This window comes from Nylanderia fulva, unplaced genomic scaffold, assembly GCF_048542155.1.
Source record: "Nylanderia fulva isolate GAGA-0341 unplaced genomic scaffold, ASM4854215v1 Scaffold7, whole genome shotgun sequence".
NCBI classification, from domain to species: Eukaryota; Metazoa; Arthropoda; class Insecta; order Hymenoptera; family Formicidae; genus Nylanderia; species Nylanderia fulva.
Window position 1 is genome coordinate 4,150,626 of NW_028190807.1, and position 17,555 is coordinate 4,168,180.

A 17,555-nucleotide genomic window follows, 5' to 3' on the forward strand; every position below is an offset into this window, starting at 1 on the left:
ATAATAAAAGCAGATATTTATGCGCGCAAAAAGTGCACGAGTCATTTATTTAATAAAAATTATTAATCAAAAAAAATTCTGTGTGATGAATCCAATTATATTCATAGAAATGAAAAAGAGAAAGGAGAGAGAAAGAAAGAGAGAGAAGATATGGTCTAGAAAAAACTCAAGATAGTAGTACAATATTATGTTTGGGGATTAAAAGGCAAATCTAGATTCAGCTCTTGACAAATTCGAATATAATTCGCAATTAGCATTATTTATTTTCTATGTTTTGATGTTTGTGTCTATATGCGCATGATAAAAGTTTTTATATCGAGGTAATAACCTCCAGTACAGATTGGAACAACTAATATTTAACTATTATTATTTAAATAACAATTTGGAATTCGATACTCTCCATTTGTAGAAAAGATGTTTAAATAAAATAAGATTAAAAAAATTAAAATTTTCAGTTTAATTGCGCTTTTTGATTAAATAAATAATATTGTGTACACATACACACATACACACACACACACACACGTGTGTGTGTGTGTATGCGCGTGTGTGTGCACAATTATTAAGTTTAATATAGAAATAAATCTAAATTGCCAATATAACCAATCTTATTTCAATTAAATTATTCCATCTCGATTTTCGACTTCTCGTTTTACGATAATAGACGATATGAGATAATTTGCGGATAAGTATTTAAGGAGGTAAATATAACTAATACAATAAAACATAGATACCTATTATATGTTTATGATTATTGTTATGATGTGTTTGAATAGGTGATTAACATTCAGATAATATTCATTAGCGGCAAATTCACTCGTCGCTCATTGAAAGAAAGTCATAAGACATATACACTTATAGTATTTGAAATATGTACAAACATTATTAATAGCTTGGTAGTACCTATGGTCGTTTCGTATCGAAAATGTTTTTGTTTTTTTTTTTTACGGAAAAACTGAAAACTTATAAATAGCACATTATTTCCGAAAATTAAACGAGGTAATTATAACATCCTTTGACTTGTACCGATATAGGCTTGAAACCTTTAGTGTTCATTAAAATTTCCGCAATCCGCGTCGATGTACACATGAACGATGATAACCGTTATCAGCACACTAACGACTTTTCGATTTATGATATACTTTGGTAGTTGGCGTATACAATACGCAGTTTATCTCGTTTCTATAATAACTTTCACAGACTTTCGCAAACGGACACTACTTATTTATTGACTTCTCGATGGAATATCAGGGTTCCAATCCAAACGTTAGATCATTACCCTGAGCAAAAAACGCAGGAATAAAATATGTATCTAGGAGGAAAAGCGTTAGGTCATTTTGTTCATTCGAATTCAAAAAGTTTATGGGTGAGGCGAACCAGAAGTTAATAATACACAATGTGGGAACGGAATCCATCCAAATGCGGCGACGGACATTACACGGTACAGTATTCGGTGCTCGTCTAGCGTTTTTTTTTTGCGGCCTCTACACAGTAGAGTATTATGTAGGCATCGCTGGAAATTGTACACCTTAACCTCAGTAGAAATATTCGCATAGAACGCGCGTATGTATGTATGTATGTATGTATACAAGTCTTGTCTTTTTTTTTGTACCAATGTGTTAGTCTCGCACGTGTTATTTTTTACACACTGCACGTCTCGTACACAAAACAATCCGCACTTTTGTCGACTACATCCCTCCCACTCCTGATCTCCAGCCTTCTCTTCGCATTTAGCGTTGCCGCCCACAATAAGTAGAACGTGAATCAAATTAATCGATTTCGATTGTTAACTAATATTTAGCTAAGTCGTCATCTCTCTCTTTTTTTTTTCTCGTCCTCATAACATTCCGGACCACGTTGAAATCATAGATGCGGGGTCCGCGCCTCTCGTCGTATCGTAATTTATTAAGATTGTTTGTCCAGCATTGTCCTAGCCACTGTTCGCACTACGTGCGAAATACTCTCGAGGAACCAGTTTCTGTGTAACACACGCTCTACTCGATTGATTATTCCGCCAATTTCGCCTCATTTCATTTTTTGTCACGACACCTAAAATACGATTTTAAGTTTCTCTAGCGCAGATTAGAACACCGGCTGCTCTCCATTGACTCGCCTAACTAAACGATTAGCGATTCAGTGACGCTGCGATAGCGCGTGCCTGGATCAGTTCTTAATCGAGTTCTCTTTCTCTTGATGATTGTTGGCTTTCGGCTCGGGTGGCCGAAACGCGGTGGCGAACGGAAACCGCACGTGACATTTCGCCATGAAATCCTCTATCGTGTTGTCGCAGTGTCCGAAGTCGCCGTTGCGCAATGCTTCAAGCACCTTCGTGCAGTTCTGCAACGTCACGCCTTCCAGCTCGTCGATGTTTGACACGAGGGAAAGCGCTTTCAGCTGCGCGGACGGGTCCAAGACATACAACATCCTCGCGGCTTGTAACTGATGCGCTAGAGAATTTCTACTCTTTTTCAAGAACTCGGTGTTTAGTTGAGCCGGCTTTGTACTGGAGAAGATCCCGACGGTCTGACGTTTTATCACTTCGCCTACCGCTCCTTCCAGCGGCATCTTGCTAGTGTGCAGCAGAAAACGCACCAAACACGTATGCAAATCTGGATTGTTCGCATCCAGCCTATGAGCACGTTTTATCGAGCGCAGCATGAGAAGAGTGCGACCTGTAAGAGAAACAGACATTTACTATCTCGTCCGCCAAACGAGAATCAATCTTGCGAAATTATTTCATTGTTAAACATATTCTTGAAGTACCTTTGCGAATGTATATCTCAAAAGCCATGAGATGCGTCTCTATTCGATTCGACGCCAATTCCTGCAAGGGCTGCAGAAACTTTATTGCTTGTTCCAGTGGATCTTCGGCCTGAAAAATATATATAAAAATTAATTTGATTAATGTATTAATAATTACATAGTAACTTTGTAATTTTTTTTTTTTTTTTTTACTTAATATATATATATATATATATTGTCATAAAAATGTTATAATCAACCCTTAAATAATGACGTCGATCTGACGCTTGGATTTAAAAAGAGGATAAGTTTAAAATATATATTCACCCTTTCCAGCTTTTCCGGAATTAATTCGTCTAGCGTGGGTTGCTCGAGATCAGGGTCATTTTGCTGTCGAGATTTGTTATGTTGCTCTCTTTTCTCCTGAGCTTGAGCGGCTTGTTGCCGTTCCAATTCGGCCTTTCTGCGTTGTTTCCTCTGTTTGTTCCTTAGCTTTTTCAATTCGGATGGGGCCAAGTTTTCTGTAACGTAGTAAGAAGAGTATTATATTTCTAATAAAAATAATTAGGACGCAGATCACAAAAAATTGCGTAATCGATAAAAATGTTCAAAAACTTATTCGCTCGAAGGAACAGAAAGTTAGCTCTGTATATTCATAACTACCTCATAATTTACAATTTAAATAAAAATAACTTCCACTATACATTGAAGAATGATTTCTTTTTATGATTCTACACGTGGGTTACTCAATATAATGTACGAATGCGGAATTCTTTCGTGTATACGTGTATATGCGTATCCTTTTGAATTTTTTGTCGTGTCGTTATGCAAGATTTTCCCTCGTTTCAAGAAAACGGAGGAGATCAGTTTCGACATATGGTTTCCGCCGCTTTTAAATATCAGCGTAATCTCTTCGCTCTTGCTGACGTACTCGCCAAGGTTGTGTACGATATATTTCACGATGGAGAAAATATACTATCGTATATGTGTTTCGCAGTCATTTTCTCCGCCTTCGATCGTGCCTTATTGACAGTTATTCAGTTAGTAAGTCTGGCATGCGTGCACGTGCCTCGCGTGCTCCTTAGTCACGTGCACGGCCGATGGATATCGTGGGTACAAGAAGTAGAAAGGAGCCCTGCGTCAAAGGAGCTACGTAATCCCTCCAGCCGAAAACCGAGTTTTATATTCGCGAGTTTTGCGAAAAACGATTACCGGGAAAATGATCGTCCCGGCTCTCTGCCAGTAATTGAGTAAGACGGCGGTAAAACGTAATGACAAGACAAGTGGATAAGTTTGGGTCACTTTTGTTGAACTTTAAAAGATGAATCTGAATCTCTTTATTAGTACGAGAGATTTCAAGAGAGAGAGAGAGCTCTATCGTGCATTTCTCGGAGAGTTATTGTACGTCATCTTAAACTTTTTTTTCACGCAATACATAAATACAAATAATATATATGCCACAAGTTCCTTTCTTTTCTCATTATTATAAAATATTTCGTGTGAAAGTATTTTTAAGTACTGTGAAATAATAAATAATATATGATTCGTAGAATATGTAAAGATAGAAAAAATTCAGGATAGATGCAAAAATATTTTCAATATTTTCATCCATCAATTGCCTTAATTGATGGTATCAAGTTTTCTTTCTTTTCTCATTATTATAAAATATTTCGCGTGAAAGTATTTTTAAATATTGCAAAATAATAAATAAATACGATTCTCACAGAATATGTACAGATAGAAAAAATTCAGAATAGATGAAGAAACATTTTGTAACATTTTCTTTGATCAATTGCCTTGATAGATATTATACAAACTTTCTTTCGCGCAATACATATAAATAAAAAAAAAAATATATGCCACAAGCTCCTTTCTTTTCTCATTATTATAAAATATTTTGCGTGAAAGTATTTTTAAATATTGCAAAATAATAAATAATATACAATTCTCAGAATATATAAAGATAGAAATAATTCATAATAGATGAAAAAAAAATTTCCAACATTTTCATCCAAATGCCTTGATTATGATTGTTACATAGGAAAGTGAGACAAAAAGTTTCGATTGTTGCGCTAATCTGTGAACGTTTAGCTTGCTCAGTGGGCATTAACATTTTAATTACAGCTGTATTAATTCAGTATTATAGCGCGAAAATCCGAGCACTTTCCAATTATGTAAGGGCCAGTCAATGCTTTATTAGAACGCGGTAGAGAACTGTTGCCATGCTCCGTAAATTCGCGAGTGGCGTAGGTGTTACCTCAGAGAGGATTCACGCGACTCCTTGAAAGGCGATTCCACCTTATCCTTACATAAGAATTATTTACATGTAACTTCGGCGCTGGACATACATAATTGATCTATGCGCGACATGCAAATCGTTAATTATCACACTATATATTATCCACAATATTACCCATATAACTAATATATCAGAAAGAAACATATATATAACATATATAGCAGTAATTATTATATACACCTTTCTTCATGGTAATAATATTATCATCTTGTCCCATTTCAATAAATAAGTTAGCGTAAAGTTTGTAATAAACTTATCAAAGCACATAGACACTAATGTACCGTAATGAATGTTCACTCAATAAGATTCTGATTGACGCGGGGCAAACACCTTCGTTATTAATTAGACATTGGTATGCAAGGACCGACAGTGGACTTTTCATCCTTGATCGAATAAAAATGGGGACCTTGCGTGCGCGTTACGAGCCTGCTCAGGAATGTGGGGCAACAGGCGTGCGAGCCTTTCATGTAAATTGCATCCCTGTACGAACTCGCGTGTGTGCCGAATTAAAATGCGTTCGGCCTTGCCATTATAAAAAGTCGGGTGTCACGAAAATCCTAATCGTCACGTCGATTTCCGCAAATCGACTCGCGATCGCCTACGAACAAAACTGGATTCGATTTCGCATTCCTGAAATCGTTGCGGCATTCCTTAAGATGCTGGAATGTTTCCTCGAAATATGTGACCCGTTTGATAATTTACGCGCGACGAATATTTTGCGAATATTTCAATCACGTTGGAAAGCGCAATGCATTTTCATTCTACGGTTTAAATTGCTTCTGATTTATGTGCGAGGTATATGCGCCTTTGTACGGCGGGATCCTTCGGTGTAATGTTGCACGAAAAATTAAATCGTTTCCTCGATCGCCTTCAATGTACAACCGCACCTTAACCTGTACCGTTATGTCCCACGAGTGATTTGTGCTCCTACGCGATCACTGAGACAATGTATTCACACTGCGCTGTTAATAATTGCTCGTTCAATTTAAAAACGAGAGAAATAATCAAAACGAAAATATTTCATATTTTTTCCCCAATTAATTTTTTTTAATTTATATTTTAACAGGGAAACAATTTATGAGGATACAAAAACCAAATAACTCGTAAATTACAGCATTCTAGTTAAATAATGACTTAAAAATAGAAACTCAATCGAATTTTTTTTTTATTAAATAAAAATAATGCTGATAGTCCCTGAGAAAAACTCGGGAAATGTTTAATTGATTTATGCATGTGATAATTCATAATTTCTCTATGACACCCACAGGGTGATTTTGTAATATGTTGCAGTCTTCTCAATGCGTTGCAACGCATATCGTATCACGTCATGACGAATGGATCCTGTTGAATTCATTCTATCCGGGATATTCGAAGCGTGTGAATCGTACGTTTTTCATCGTCGCGCATTCGAACAGAAGTGTTCTCCATGTGAAAAGTACCACGTGTAAAGATATTGCCTATTTTTCTGGCCTGTGTAACTATTATCCTCTCGCGTGGGCGAGATGAGGAATTTTTTTTTTCAACAAAGAGACGATTTGCGAGCCGAGACAAAAGATGCACCGGCTTCGTGCAACAAATTCAGAGTCGGATTTACAGCGTAAAACAATTGTGTTGTTACGTAAGGGTTGCAGAAATGACGGGGGCGGCAAGGACGGCGCACTGGAAAATAATGCCACGCTTCAAACGTGGTGATTAGAACAGCAAAGACAAAGAAAAAGCGCGCAAATGACACCTACCACCGACGCTCGGTCTTTTAATTGAACACGCAGGAAACACAGACGCGTTTCAATTTCGCAAAGTGAGTCCTTTCCCATGCTAATCTCGCGGAGAAGACCTTCCTCTCGCGGCACGTTTACTCAAACGTCATTGAATTAGAAAGACGTGCATTTTAGACATGACAAAGCTTCTGTGATAAATGCAGCGAGGGAAGAAATCAAGAGATTTAAGTAGCTAACTAATACGCATAAATAATCTCATTAATTTTGCTTGATACGTAAAACAAGGCAGAAAATTTATCAGTATAAAATGTATCGATAGATAATAAAATCGAACTGTACACAGAATTTTCTCTTAAAATTTACCCTGAAAATCATGGGACAATATAGTATTGGAAGAATTTTATTAGAGCTTCTCTGATTAATATTTACCACAACAAAAAATGTTAATAACTACACAATAAGATATAAAAATAATTTTATTATGTATATTAATATGATTGATACGATTTTCAGGGTAAATTCTAAGAGAAAAATCTCGTGTCCAGAGAGAATCAGAAAATAATAAATATAAAATATTGAAGAAAATAATTCAATTTCTATCCATTTTTTTATAAATAAATGCACCTATCAATCGCGGAACAAGCAAAAGCTCAAAAATTGTTTGACATATGGTTAACGAGCGGATTGAAACGTTATATTACGTGGTGTCGGTTGACGAAGTTTCTTCGAGCGAAAAAAAAAAGAATGGCGATCAGAAATTCAACAAATGCATCCAAGAATCATTTTCACAACGCCGCGACATGAATCACGCCGATTTATTACCGTAACAATATATAATGCAGAGTTCCGCGTTCAGTTTCTTCACGGTAAGATTGCTCGCAAAAATTCCACTTTTTCATTGATAATTACATTCTTCCGATACCGACATAAAGAACGCATATAACGGGAAGAATAATCATCAACCGATTAATTACATTGCAATGTTACGCGGCTGTTATTCAGTCGAATGTGAACGGTTCTATTAAATGAATAAAATCCGATAATAATTGGCGACGTACAATTTTTTATATACCGTATAATAGAGCACAATCAATTTATATACAGTTATACGAATATTTCATTATTATATGGACAGAATAATCGACAATAATATCAATGGCTATAATAGCAACAAAAAAGAAGCTATTAGCATAATTGCGGTTTCGGCTCTGGTGAATACTTGAATAACTGAAACGGAACGCAAATAATTTTCCGTTACAAGGACCGTTTTTTAAAAGCACAAGAGATCATCTATATTAGAACTGTATATTAGAACCAGCATCTTTCTTGATGAAATGCTTAGATTCTTCCAATAATCATCGATCATGAACTCGTTAACGCTTCTTACATCATCCTAATGAGTCGCAAGGATGCTACGTTACGCACGTCAATATCACTACGATTCAATCAGGCCATTAAAAATACAAGCCCGCCTTTGCTCTTTTACTACATCAAAGAGTCCGATCGCTATAGCGATTATTACCCGCGCAGCGAGTCACGTTTATGATACCGATTACGTAAAACCCAACAACAAGAGTGTATTCTCGCGCTTCGACAATCAAACTCGTTCTTTTTCTGTTAATTTCTCGAGAAGCTTGGCATCTTTGAAAAGCCACGAATATTTTAAAAAATATATTTATCTTTTTCTCGCGTCTAAAAATGACAAGTTCCTTTTAAGAAGTGTATTCATAGGAATACCTATTATAACATTTATTCTAGATTCTAGATTAAAGCAACAGAAAAGGAAAAATTATTAAAAATATTTTGCATTCTTATTCTGTTAATATTTTAATATTTGCAATCTTGATTTCATATTTTAAGCAATAAAAATATTTCTACTTTGCATAGATTTCCTTAATTGTGAGACACATTTATATTACACTGACAAGTCGCGCGAGAACAAGGTTGATTTCATATTTTAAGCAATAAAAATATTTCTACTTTGCATAGATTTCCTTAACTGAGACACATTTATATTACACTGACAAGTCGCGCGAGAACAAGGTGGAAAGTAATAGTGATATCTAGTTTGTAATGAAAAAATAGACTCACGCGAGAGAAATTGACCTATAAATTGTAACACTGCGAAATATTCCGTCGGTCCGTTATATACGGTATATATGTATATTCAAGGATGTCGTAATTTTTTAAATCTTTCTCAAGACGGATGCAACGTTAATTGATGAAGGTGTGGTACGAGGAACAATTTCTTTACACACGCCTACACGACATGCGAGCAAGTATCGAATGTATACCTATACATACAGTTTATCGACTGTCTATTTATCGTGTCGAACCATTCTCGATTCTATTTTCAAATCAATCGAAAATACAACTCACAAATCCATGATTGTTTTCAATTTCAATTCTACACAAGGAGAATTTTTCCTTCAAATTTATCCTGAAAATCACAGTAATGGTGGGATAATACGATATTTTTTTGGAAGAATTTTATGTATAAGAGTTTCTCGGATTAATATCTCTACCATGATAAAAAATATTAATATCTACCATAAGATATAAAATATGTCCAATTAATTTTACTATGTACATATTTTTATTGCGGTAAATATTAATCAGAGAAACTCTTATATTATAAAATTCTTTCAATATTGTACTGTACAATATTGTAATTTTCAGAGTAAAACGTTAAGAGAAAATGATCTCCGTGCACTTTTGTGCGTTACGTTAAGATTCATTTCACGGTCTAAGAGTAACCAAGGATAGATTTCGGAGGAAGTTTGACCGACTCTTTCGAAAATCTCTGAATGTGATTAAACGTGCGCATGTATGTATATATTATATATAGACGCCATATTTCCTGTGCATGATAAATGGAGATCGTTGTCGCAATATCCTGGGTCGAGATCAGTGAGTCGTCGAATAAATATAGATTATATAGCCAGTTGTCTGTGCATAAAAGATACAGTGTGGAAATATCGTCGATTGTCGATCAACAACTTTGGCCGTGAAATATAATTATAATATCCAAATAAATTAATTCTCCTGTCATTTTTATAGCGCTGCTTCGCCGATTTAAAAATAGGATGCAAAAATATACGATAGAATGAAATATCGATGACCTGTAAAAACAAAAGCTGATTTATTTATAACACTGTCGCACGAATGTTTTCCACGAAGAAGCTCCGCTTAAATAAGAATCAGTGACTCATTCAGTGGTTGCGTTCTAAGCAAAATCTTGCTTCATATGCAAAATCTTAGCGAAGATAACTTCTACTGTCTGTTGTCTAAGATGTTTCAAATATAAAAAGAAATATGTGGGATATTTCATCATATTAATGAAAAAATAACATGTAAAAACCAGATGATTTTTACGATACTTCAGAATACTCTCATGTTTCGTATTTACTCTTATGTATTTGCATTTTTTCAAAATAGAATCAAAATGACTGCAATTACATTAATAATAATAATTTTTTACAATTGAAACCTTTCGATCTCCGCAAAATTTTTTTTGAAGCGGCAATCAACGTTAAAGTATTCGTTACACGGAGAAAACTACTCTGTTGCTCTAATGATTCGTGCGAGACAGTGAAAACGGGAAATGGAGCGAAAACCTAATAATCGAGCAAGAGAAAAAGAGAGAGAGAAAGAGGGACGACTCGGAAAGCTACGTTGCTTAGTCACCTGGAAAATCCTATACATTTAAGCAATTTAGAATCGTAGAAAAAAATCGCACGCGCTTTATACCTACTTTTGATCCGATTAAAAAAAAAACGTGCACAGTTTTTTTTTTTTTAATTTTCCCCGAATACCGGAACATCATTAAACATCGTACGCGATGCCGCGTTACGTAAGTCGCGCGCTAGCGAAACCGCCTAATTGCTAATTGCTATTCATACCTCCGTCGAACAGGCGCAGGCGTATTAATGATAACATTCCGACGAATGTGCGCGATGGAGCTCTTTCGTTGCATTTTCCGCAATATACATGCATTATCGCGCTCGCGCGATCTCATACCCGGGCAAAAGCTGAAATTGTTGGCTTCGGCCGATTCTCGCGGAGAGTCTCTCTCAGGTTGAAATCGAGTGCGGGTAAAATCAGCTCCTTTTGCGATACCATCGGCGCTCGAGTTTTACACATCGATATGCCAAAGTCTTTCTCTCTCTCGCCCACGTTTCCCGCCTAGGCCCCATGCAAGTGTGTGTATGTTTGTGTGTGCAAGTCGCGGTGAAGGGTGCGCGCAAATGTTGCACGGGGCAAACGGGCTAGGCGTGGTCGGAGAAATAAGAAAGGGACCGTGTGCTCGCAACACTTTGCCAGAGTACGTGCTCGTTACACTCCTCGTCGTCTCTCTCGCTCTCTCTTTCTCTCTCTGTATGTATCGATGACTTGGAAAGGCCTTACATCGTCTTACAACGCGCTTACTCCAGCACCGGAATGCTAACTTCCCATGACGGAGGAGTTCGCGAGCCAGGCCCCGAAATGAAAAGTATTCGTATATAGGTTTTTCGCCTTTTGGCGGATATATACACCTACGGCATCAAAGACGCCGCGCAAACGAGGAATCCGGATTCTCTCACAAAGTAACAACGGGTCCCTCAATCACAGAACGAGCCGCCTCTTTAACATTCATCGAGACATTTTTTCCATTTTTTTTTTGTAATTCGCGTCGGTTTATTCCGGGATTAATTTCATCTTTATAGATCCGGGAACAATCCAAAGAAACTCCCGTTTGCCTCTCGGGCATGTGCCAAAAATTTGATTTTACGATCGTCGAGAATATCGCGGTGACTCGACGAGGCTCGGCAGAGAATTGCAAATTGTTGAAACGCCGCTTCATGTTGTACTTGCAAAGTAGATTAGATTAATATCTGTGGCTAAAGTATATTTCCGGATGTCGGGATCAAACCACTTTAAAGTACCACCCATATTTCATTCAACAGACTACATAACGTTTTTCTTAGTTTGGTTGAAATTTTGCCGGAAAGATTCGTACGGTAGAGAACGAAAAAGTACGGCGGGAATATTAATGTCCGCCAGTCTGATTACGCGATACGAATATCAAAGCTATAAATGCGAATGTGGTGTACATTTTCTTCAAAGTGTTACCTCGACGTTATACACGCGCGCCGTTTCCTGTTTGTCAGCAACAAAAACGTTGACCAAATGAGTATTACGAAATGACACAATGACTACCGGCAGCGAATAATTCGTCAGATGATACAAGGGGAAAAATTCAATTTTGCCGTATGTGGAATTTTAAAGTGATTTGGGAGGAGAGTTATAATTGAAGCTAATGTATTAACGACAAAAAAATTATTTCATAAAAAAATAGTGAACGATAAATTATAAAATAAATGCAAAAAATATCACCCAATTTTTAATAGTGTATAAAAAATATATAGAATAAATGAAATTTAAAATATCTAAAGTATACACTAATTAATTGAATTTTATGATTTTCTTGATTTTTTGTACTAACTGTTAAATATGATTTGCATCTTGCAAGTTGTATGAAATAATTGTTACACTTAAACATATCAGGAAACAAAACAACTAGAAGAAATAAAAATTAGTATTATATGATTAAAAATTTCAAAATTTATAAAATATTGTAAGATACGTTTATCTGTTTTATATCATATATTCTAAGCTCATCAAGATAAAAAAAACATCTTAAAAAGAAATGTAAAAAAAATATTTCTTTCTCTTTGGTCGTCTATTATTTTATGAGAACAATTCTCACGAAGCAATTCTATTATTACGGTGATTAATAGGTCGAGAAAAAAAATCCGCTCGAAAATAAGACGTTTTAACGAAATATATGAAATATTTTGATTTTTCGACCCAGCTAGTAAATCTTTGGCACAATGGCTTGTTTCATTTCTTATATAATAAGCATAACTTATTCGCCTCCGCGAATGACTAACTTCTTTAACTGTTGCTCTAACGGCAACGGGACATCAATGATGAATCAATTTTCCTCAGTAACGGGGTTCTTTCTTGCATTGCGGTAAATGTCACGACTTCTCTTCAGAAACTTGTAATTTTTGCAACGTTACGCAAAATAAATTCTCCAAAGTAAAGTTCCGTAAACCGTCGCGGTATGAATTATTACATATGTTGGACATATTGCACTAACATTTTTGGGCCGATTTAGTAACGGTTTTCTATTAATCAGATTACCACAGAAATTTACAGAACAATGAATTATATACTTCCGTAAGGATTAAGGACACCGTTGCGAGATAACGAGAACCATGAAGAATCGCGGTTTCTCTCCGAAGCGCGCGTCAAATACGAAGATGATTCTCTTCCAGGTAAGGTACATCAACGCGCGCAAATTTCCGAGACTTCATGAGAAAAAAGTATGAGAGTTACTTAAATGAATAGGACCAATTCCGCAGGAAATCACGGGGAAAGCGACGAACGTGACGAACGGCGCGCAGCGTGTCGACGACGATGACACTTTCCCTGTGTATGCTCTTCTCCCTATAGAAGGTCATTGCACGTGTAAAAATACTGGCAACGCGCCGCTGGAATTCGTAATGAATAGCGGAACACAAAGCGGGCCATGTTTAACTCGAATTTCTAATTCCACGAGCGAAAGGGAAAATCGACCGTAGAGGAAAGTTACGGTGCTAAAGCGACGATGAGCGCGCAATTTCGGAATTTCTGCACGAAGTTCGCAATTCGAAATTTCTGCAAGATGCTTCTCCTTATAAGGATATCCTAGCAGCGATTTTCTTAAACAATTGAGGAAAAAATAAAAATAATATCTATTAAAACTTTTATTTATAAAATCAGTCTAGAATATATTTAAAATATATGTAAAAGGATTGAAGAAAAGAAATCAATGAAAGTTTCTCTCTAAGAGCGATATTTTTGTCGTCTAACAAATTTTTTCTCCTTACAGAGATATCTAACAGCGATTTTCTTAATCAATTGAGAGAAAAATAAAAATAATATCTATTAATACTTTGATTTATATAAAATCAGTCTGAAATATATTTAAAAAGATTGATGAAAAAAAATCGATGAAAGTTTCTCTCTGAGAGCGTGATATTTTTGTCTGAGAAATTTTTCTCTCTATTTTTGAAATAAAGTCAGTTATATTATACTGTACACATATGTACATATACAGAAGATGACAATACAGAAGACTTTTCGATAAATCGATCGGTTATATGAAAAGTTACAAAATTAAAGAACTGTCCTACATACGTATATATTAATAATGACATTCGCTATTTTCGAGATAAGAAATAGCACGCGAGTTGATGCTAATTTAAAAAGTCCTTAATAATCTAATTGCATTCTATTTCCCGTCGAAATCACAGAAAAACCTGATATTCGGATAATCGTCGACTTTGTGCTCAATCAATCAAAATCATGTCACAGAGAGATAGATGCACGTTTTGCGCTGCGTACGTAATATTTTCTTCGCAATTATTACGAATAATAAGCTGTGAGATGCATAATATCCTAGATATTTCACTACATGAGTGTAGCTGCGACTATAGAGACACGTCATAGTTGTGCTAACGATGATTAGCTGAGATTGCATCATTCCTCGATCTTATTACGATTACCGAGAATTTTGAATTTCCTTAAACATGTTTCGTATTTAATTGGACGCTAATCAAAGTAATGCATAAGACAGATATGACCTCATCGTATGTTGCAAATGGCAATCGGCGTTATGTTTTAATCGAGACAATAACGGGACGACTAAATAAGTCAATAAATTTCACAATTGCTATAATGCAGATTATTACTCGCGTAATTAACTGCGATTTAATTACTCGTTATTGTCTATATCGAAATGTCGTAATAATTCAAGTTGTTAAGCTGTAACTATTCGTTAGAAGATTCGATTTTCATAGTTTTCATAATCGTTAGAAGATTCGATTTTCATAGTTTTCATAATCGTTAGAAGATTCGATTTTCATAGTTTTCATAATCAATCATCTTCAAATAGTTCTATTAAAAAATCAGAAAAAAAACTAATCAAAAACAATTTAATTAATTATTATAGTAATAATAATTATTGGAACATTAGACATCATTAACATAATTTCCACAAAAAATTCTTTCGATATTAATATATGATTTGAAATACTAGTCCTGTCGCAACACATTTATCATCGAACGTAAAATGTACCTCTTGATATAATAATGCTATTCTAATATGGAACCGACAAATTAGATGGTCGCATACAGCGTTAATTGCGATGCTAGATAAAAGTGAAAACACGCAGATCTCGTTTCTTGTCTGAAATCTTGATGAATAAAAAAGCAAAGAGAATGCATGTTCATTTTATATATTTTTTTCCACGTCCCAGATAAGTAACACAGAGACATGAAGCCTCGATTAAAAGCCTTTAATGCACGACACACGGTCACAGGAAGCAAGTATTTCGCCGTGATCTTGAAATTAACTAATTCGACCCACTTCCCAGGAGGGTTCGTTAAGATGCGCGAGAAAACGCCTTTTCACTTTCGTGTAAAATCGCGGGAAAATAGAGGCGCACGATATGACGAACAATAGGCCGTACACGTCCGGCAAAAAAATACGGATCGCTTGTGTTTGAAAACGTACACCGTACTGCAAGTTTCGTGTTTAGCCAAAACGAGCAAAGTGCATAAATTTTACTACATACAAACACGTTAATATTTTTCCAAATTTGAGAGAAAAAAGTTTGCAAATTGGTAAATTTAATAATTAAAAAAAATATCAAGATTACAATTAAATTTTAATAATCGAAAGAGAAAGAGAGAAGTGTAAATTTCCTTTAATAATTTAATTATATAGTTGTAAAGAGCGAAAAAAAAAACAGAAAGTATAAAAATCGTCAAGCGTTCTGCTATTATAATATATAATTCTAAGTTGTATAACGTTTAGTTGTATAACGATTACGTATTCGTTGTATAGCTATAGGTATATTTATATGTCATGCGTTTCGTACAACCATACACAATTTGATTCAAATCAAAGGACACGTGTGTACGACATATTACGCAGTTCACATTTTGCCATCGAAGTTAAATACTGAAATTAAATTAATAGCGCGTTAACGCTTATTAGACATAATGATCGCGTCAAAGCGCGACGGTGTGGGAAGTGAAGACATTGAAAGTTACGATTTCACTGTGATCTTGAAGTGTCATGTCATATCCCAACCCGATTCTCAGGAAGCACTTGGGAGGAAAATCTTTCGAGTGATTTTCACTCTGGCGATTTCCATTTACACTTTCCAAGCAAGCGCGCGTATTCGCTTCTAGTCTAAAATTTAAGAGCGAAAGGTCGATATAAATCATATTAAATACAATGGCGCGTTAGAAGGTGAAGTTAATTCGACGAGATTGCACATCAGCGAAATTGTTCCCGTTCATAATCTCGCGTATTAATAAGCACGAAACTAAGGTTGACTGAAACAATAGGAAGATTATATCTATATATCTCCTAATAAAGTTCATGCTCGTATCTCTCGTGTACATTTTTCATGAAAACTAATAACTCCCAACTTTAATAAAACTTCACTTTATATGCATAGATCTCCTATAGCCATGTAACCGTGAAGTGTCACTAAGCCTCAAAATCAGCGAACCATATTGAACAAATTAACGTGAATAACATCTCTTTGATCTCACAATTGAGTGGAAAAAGATTACTCCTTTTGACCAATGCCCTGATTTAAATGTCTCGTTTAGGAAACTCTATCGTAAAGAATAATAGTTCAACTTAACAACAATCATCGACAATAATATTCAAGATGATAAAAACACAAATCATGTTAAATATCAAGCAATTAATATTACAAGATTGCTAAATATATATAAAAATAATTAATTATTCTCTTTACAAATATTTCTCAATACAGATTATTTTGACGATTATAATATAATAAAACAAATATGTTAAGGCGATATAAATTATTGCGATCGTAACGAAACGATCTTATTTTAACGCGATATATTCTTTTGGGGTCATCTTTTTCTTCCAACTAGGACAACTCGCGATCAATCTTTTCGATTAATATATATTTCTCTCGACCCCTGAGAATGCAAAAAAGATTGCGCCCGAACGTTTTACAATACGCGACGTTTAAAAATTTGTAAAGCGAAGGACGACGTAGGCCGACCTTGATAATGTCACAGATCTCTCTTTCGATTAGTCACGCGCGATCAGACAGAGTTCGAAATAAATGTTTACGCAAATTTTTTTCCGACGATCGTGGTGGCGATTTTTCTGCGAAGTGCGACTGATCTCTTCATCACGAGTCTCTCTCGCAAACGACTTTGCTCGCTGAGTCAAAGCATTTGTGGGGAAAAAAAAACAGACACGTATAAATGAATGATAGATATTTTTAAATATCTTTTCATCATAGAAGGATGTACGACCGCACAGCTGCATAAGAAAAAACGTCACAGTGACGACTTGCATATGATTTGAACGATACCGTCACAGTCCGAGAATATAATGATGACGTCGCGAAAGAACTGCAAAAGGAATCGTAATTGATTACCGAGAAAGAAGCGCGATCTCGCACGTTTCTACAAATTTGGTCGCGTGAAAAGATTAATCGCATTAGATGCGGCATTGACAGCAAATAGTCATCGGTGATCGAGCAGAAGGAATCGATTCGATATGGTTTTACTCAATGTAAAAAATACAGCAATTGAAAGAAGCAATAGAAATGTAAGCCATATAATGGTCGAATAATAGAACCTGTATCTTCTTTTTATTATATACGCATCATTTAATTATGTAATTATATATAATTTATAGA

At 35.4% G+C, this 17,555-nt stretch overlaps 1 protein-coding gene across 1 annotated transcript in view; it reads right to left on the minus strand.

The window, feature by feature from the left end:
- Positions 1–238: 238 nt before the first annotated feature.
- Positions 239–17,555, minus strand: part of Naa15-16 (N-alpha-acetyltransferase 15/16) — a 36,309-nt gene continuing 18,992 nt past the window's right edge. The window contains exons 9-11 of the mRNA XM_029308656.2: positions 3,070–3,263; positions 2,764–2,872; positions 239–2,672 (exon numbers count right to left, since the gene is read on the minus strand). Coding sequence (XP_029164489.1) covers positions 2,164–2,672; positions 2,764–2,872; positions 3,070–3,263 — 812 coding nt within the window. The 3' untranslated portion in view covers positions 239–2,163. The remainder of the gene's footprint in view (positions 2,673–2,763; positions 2,873–3,069; positions 3,264–17,555) is intronic.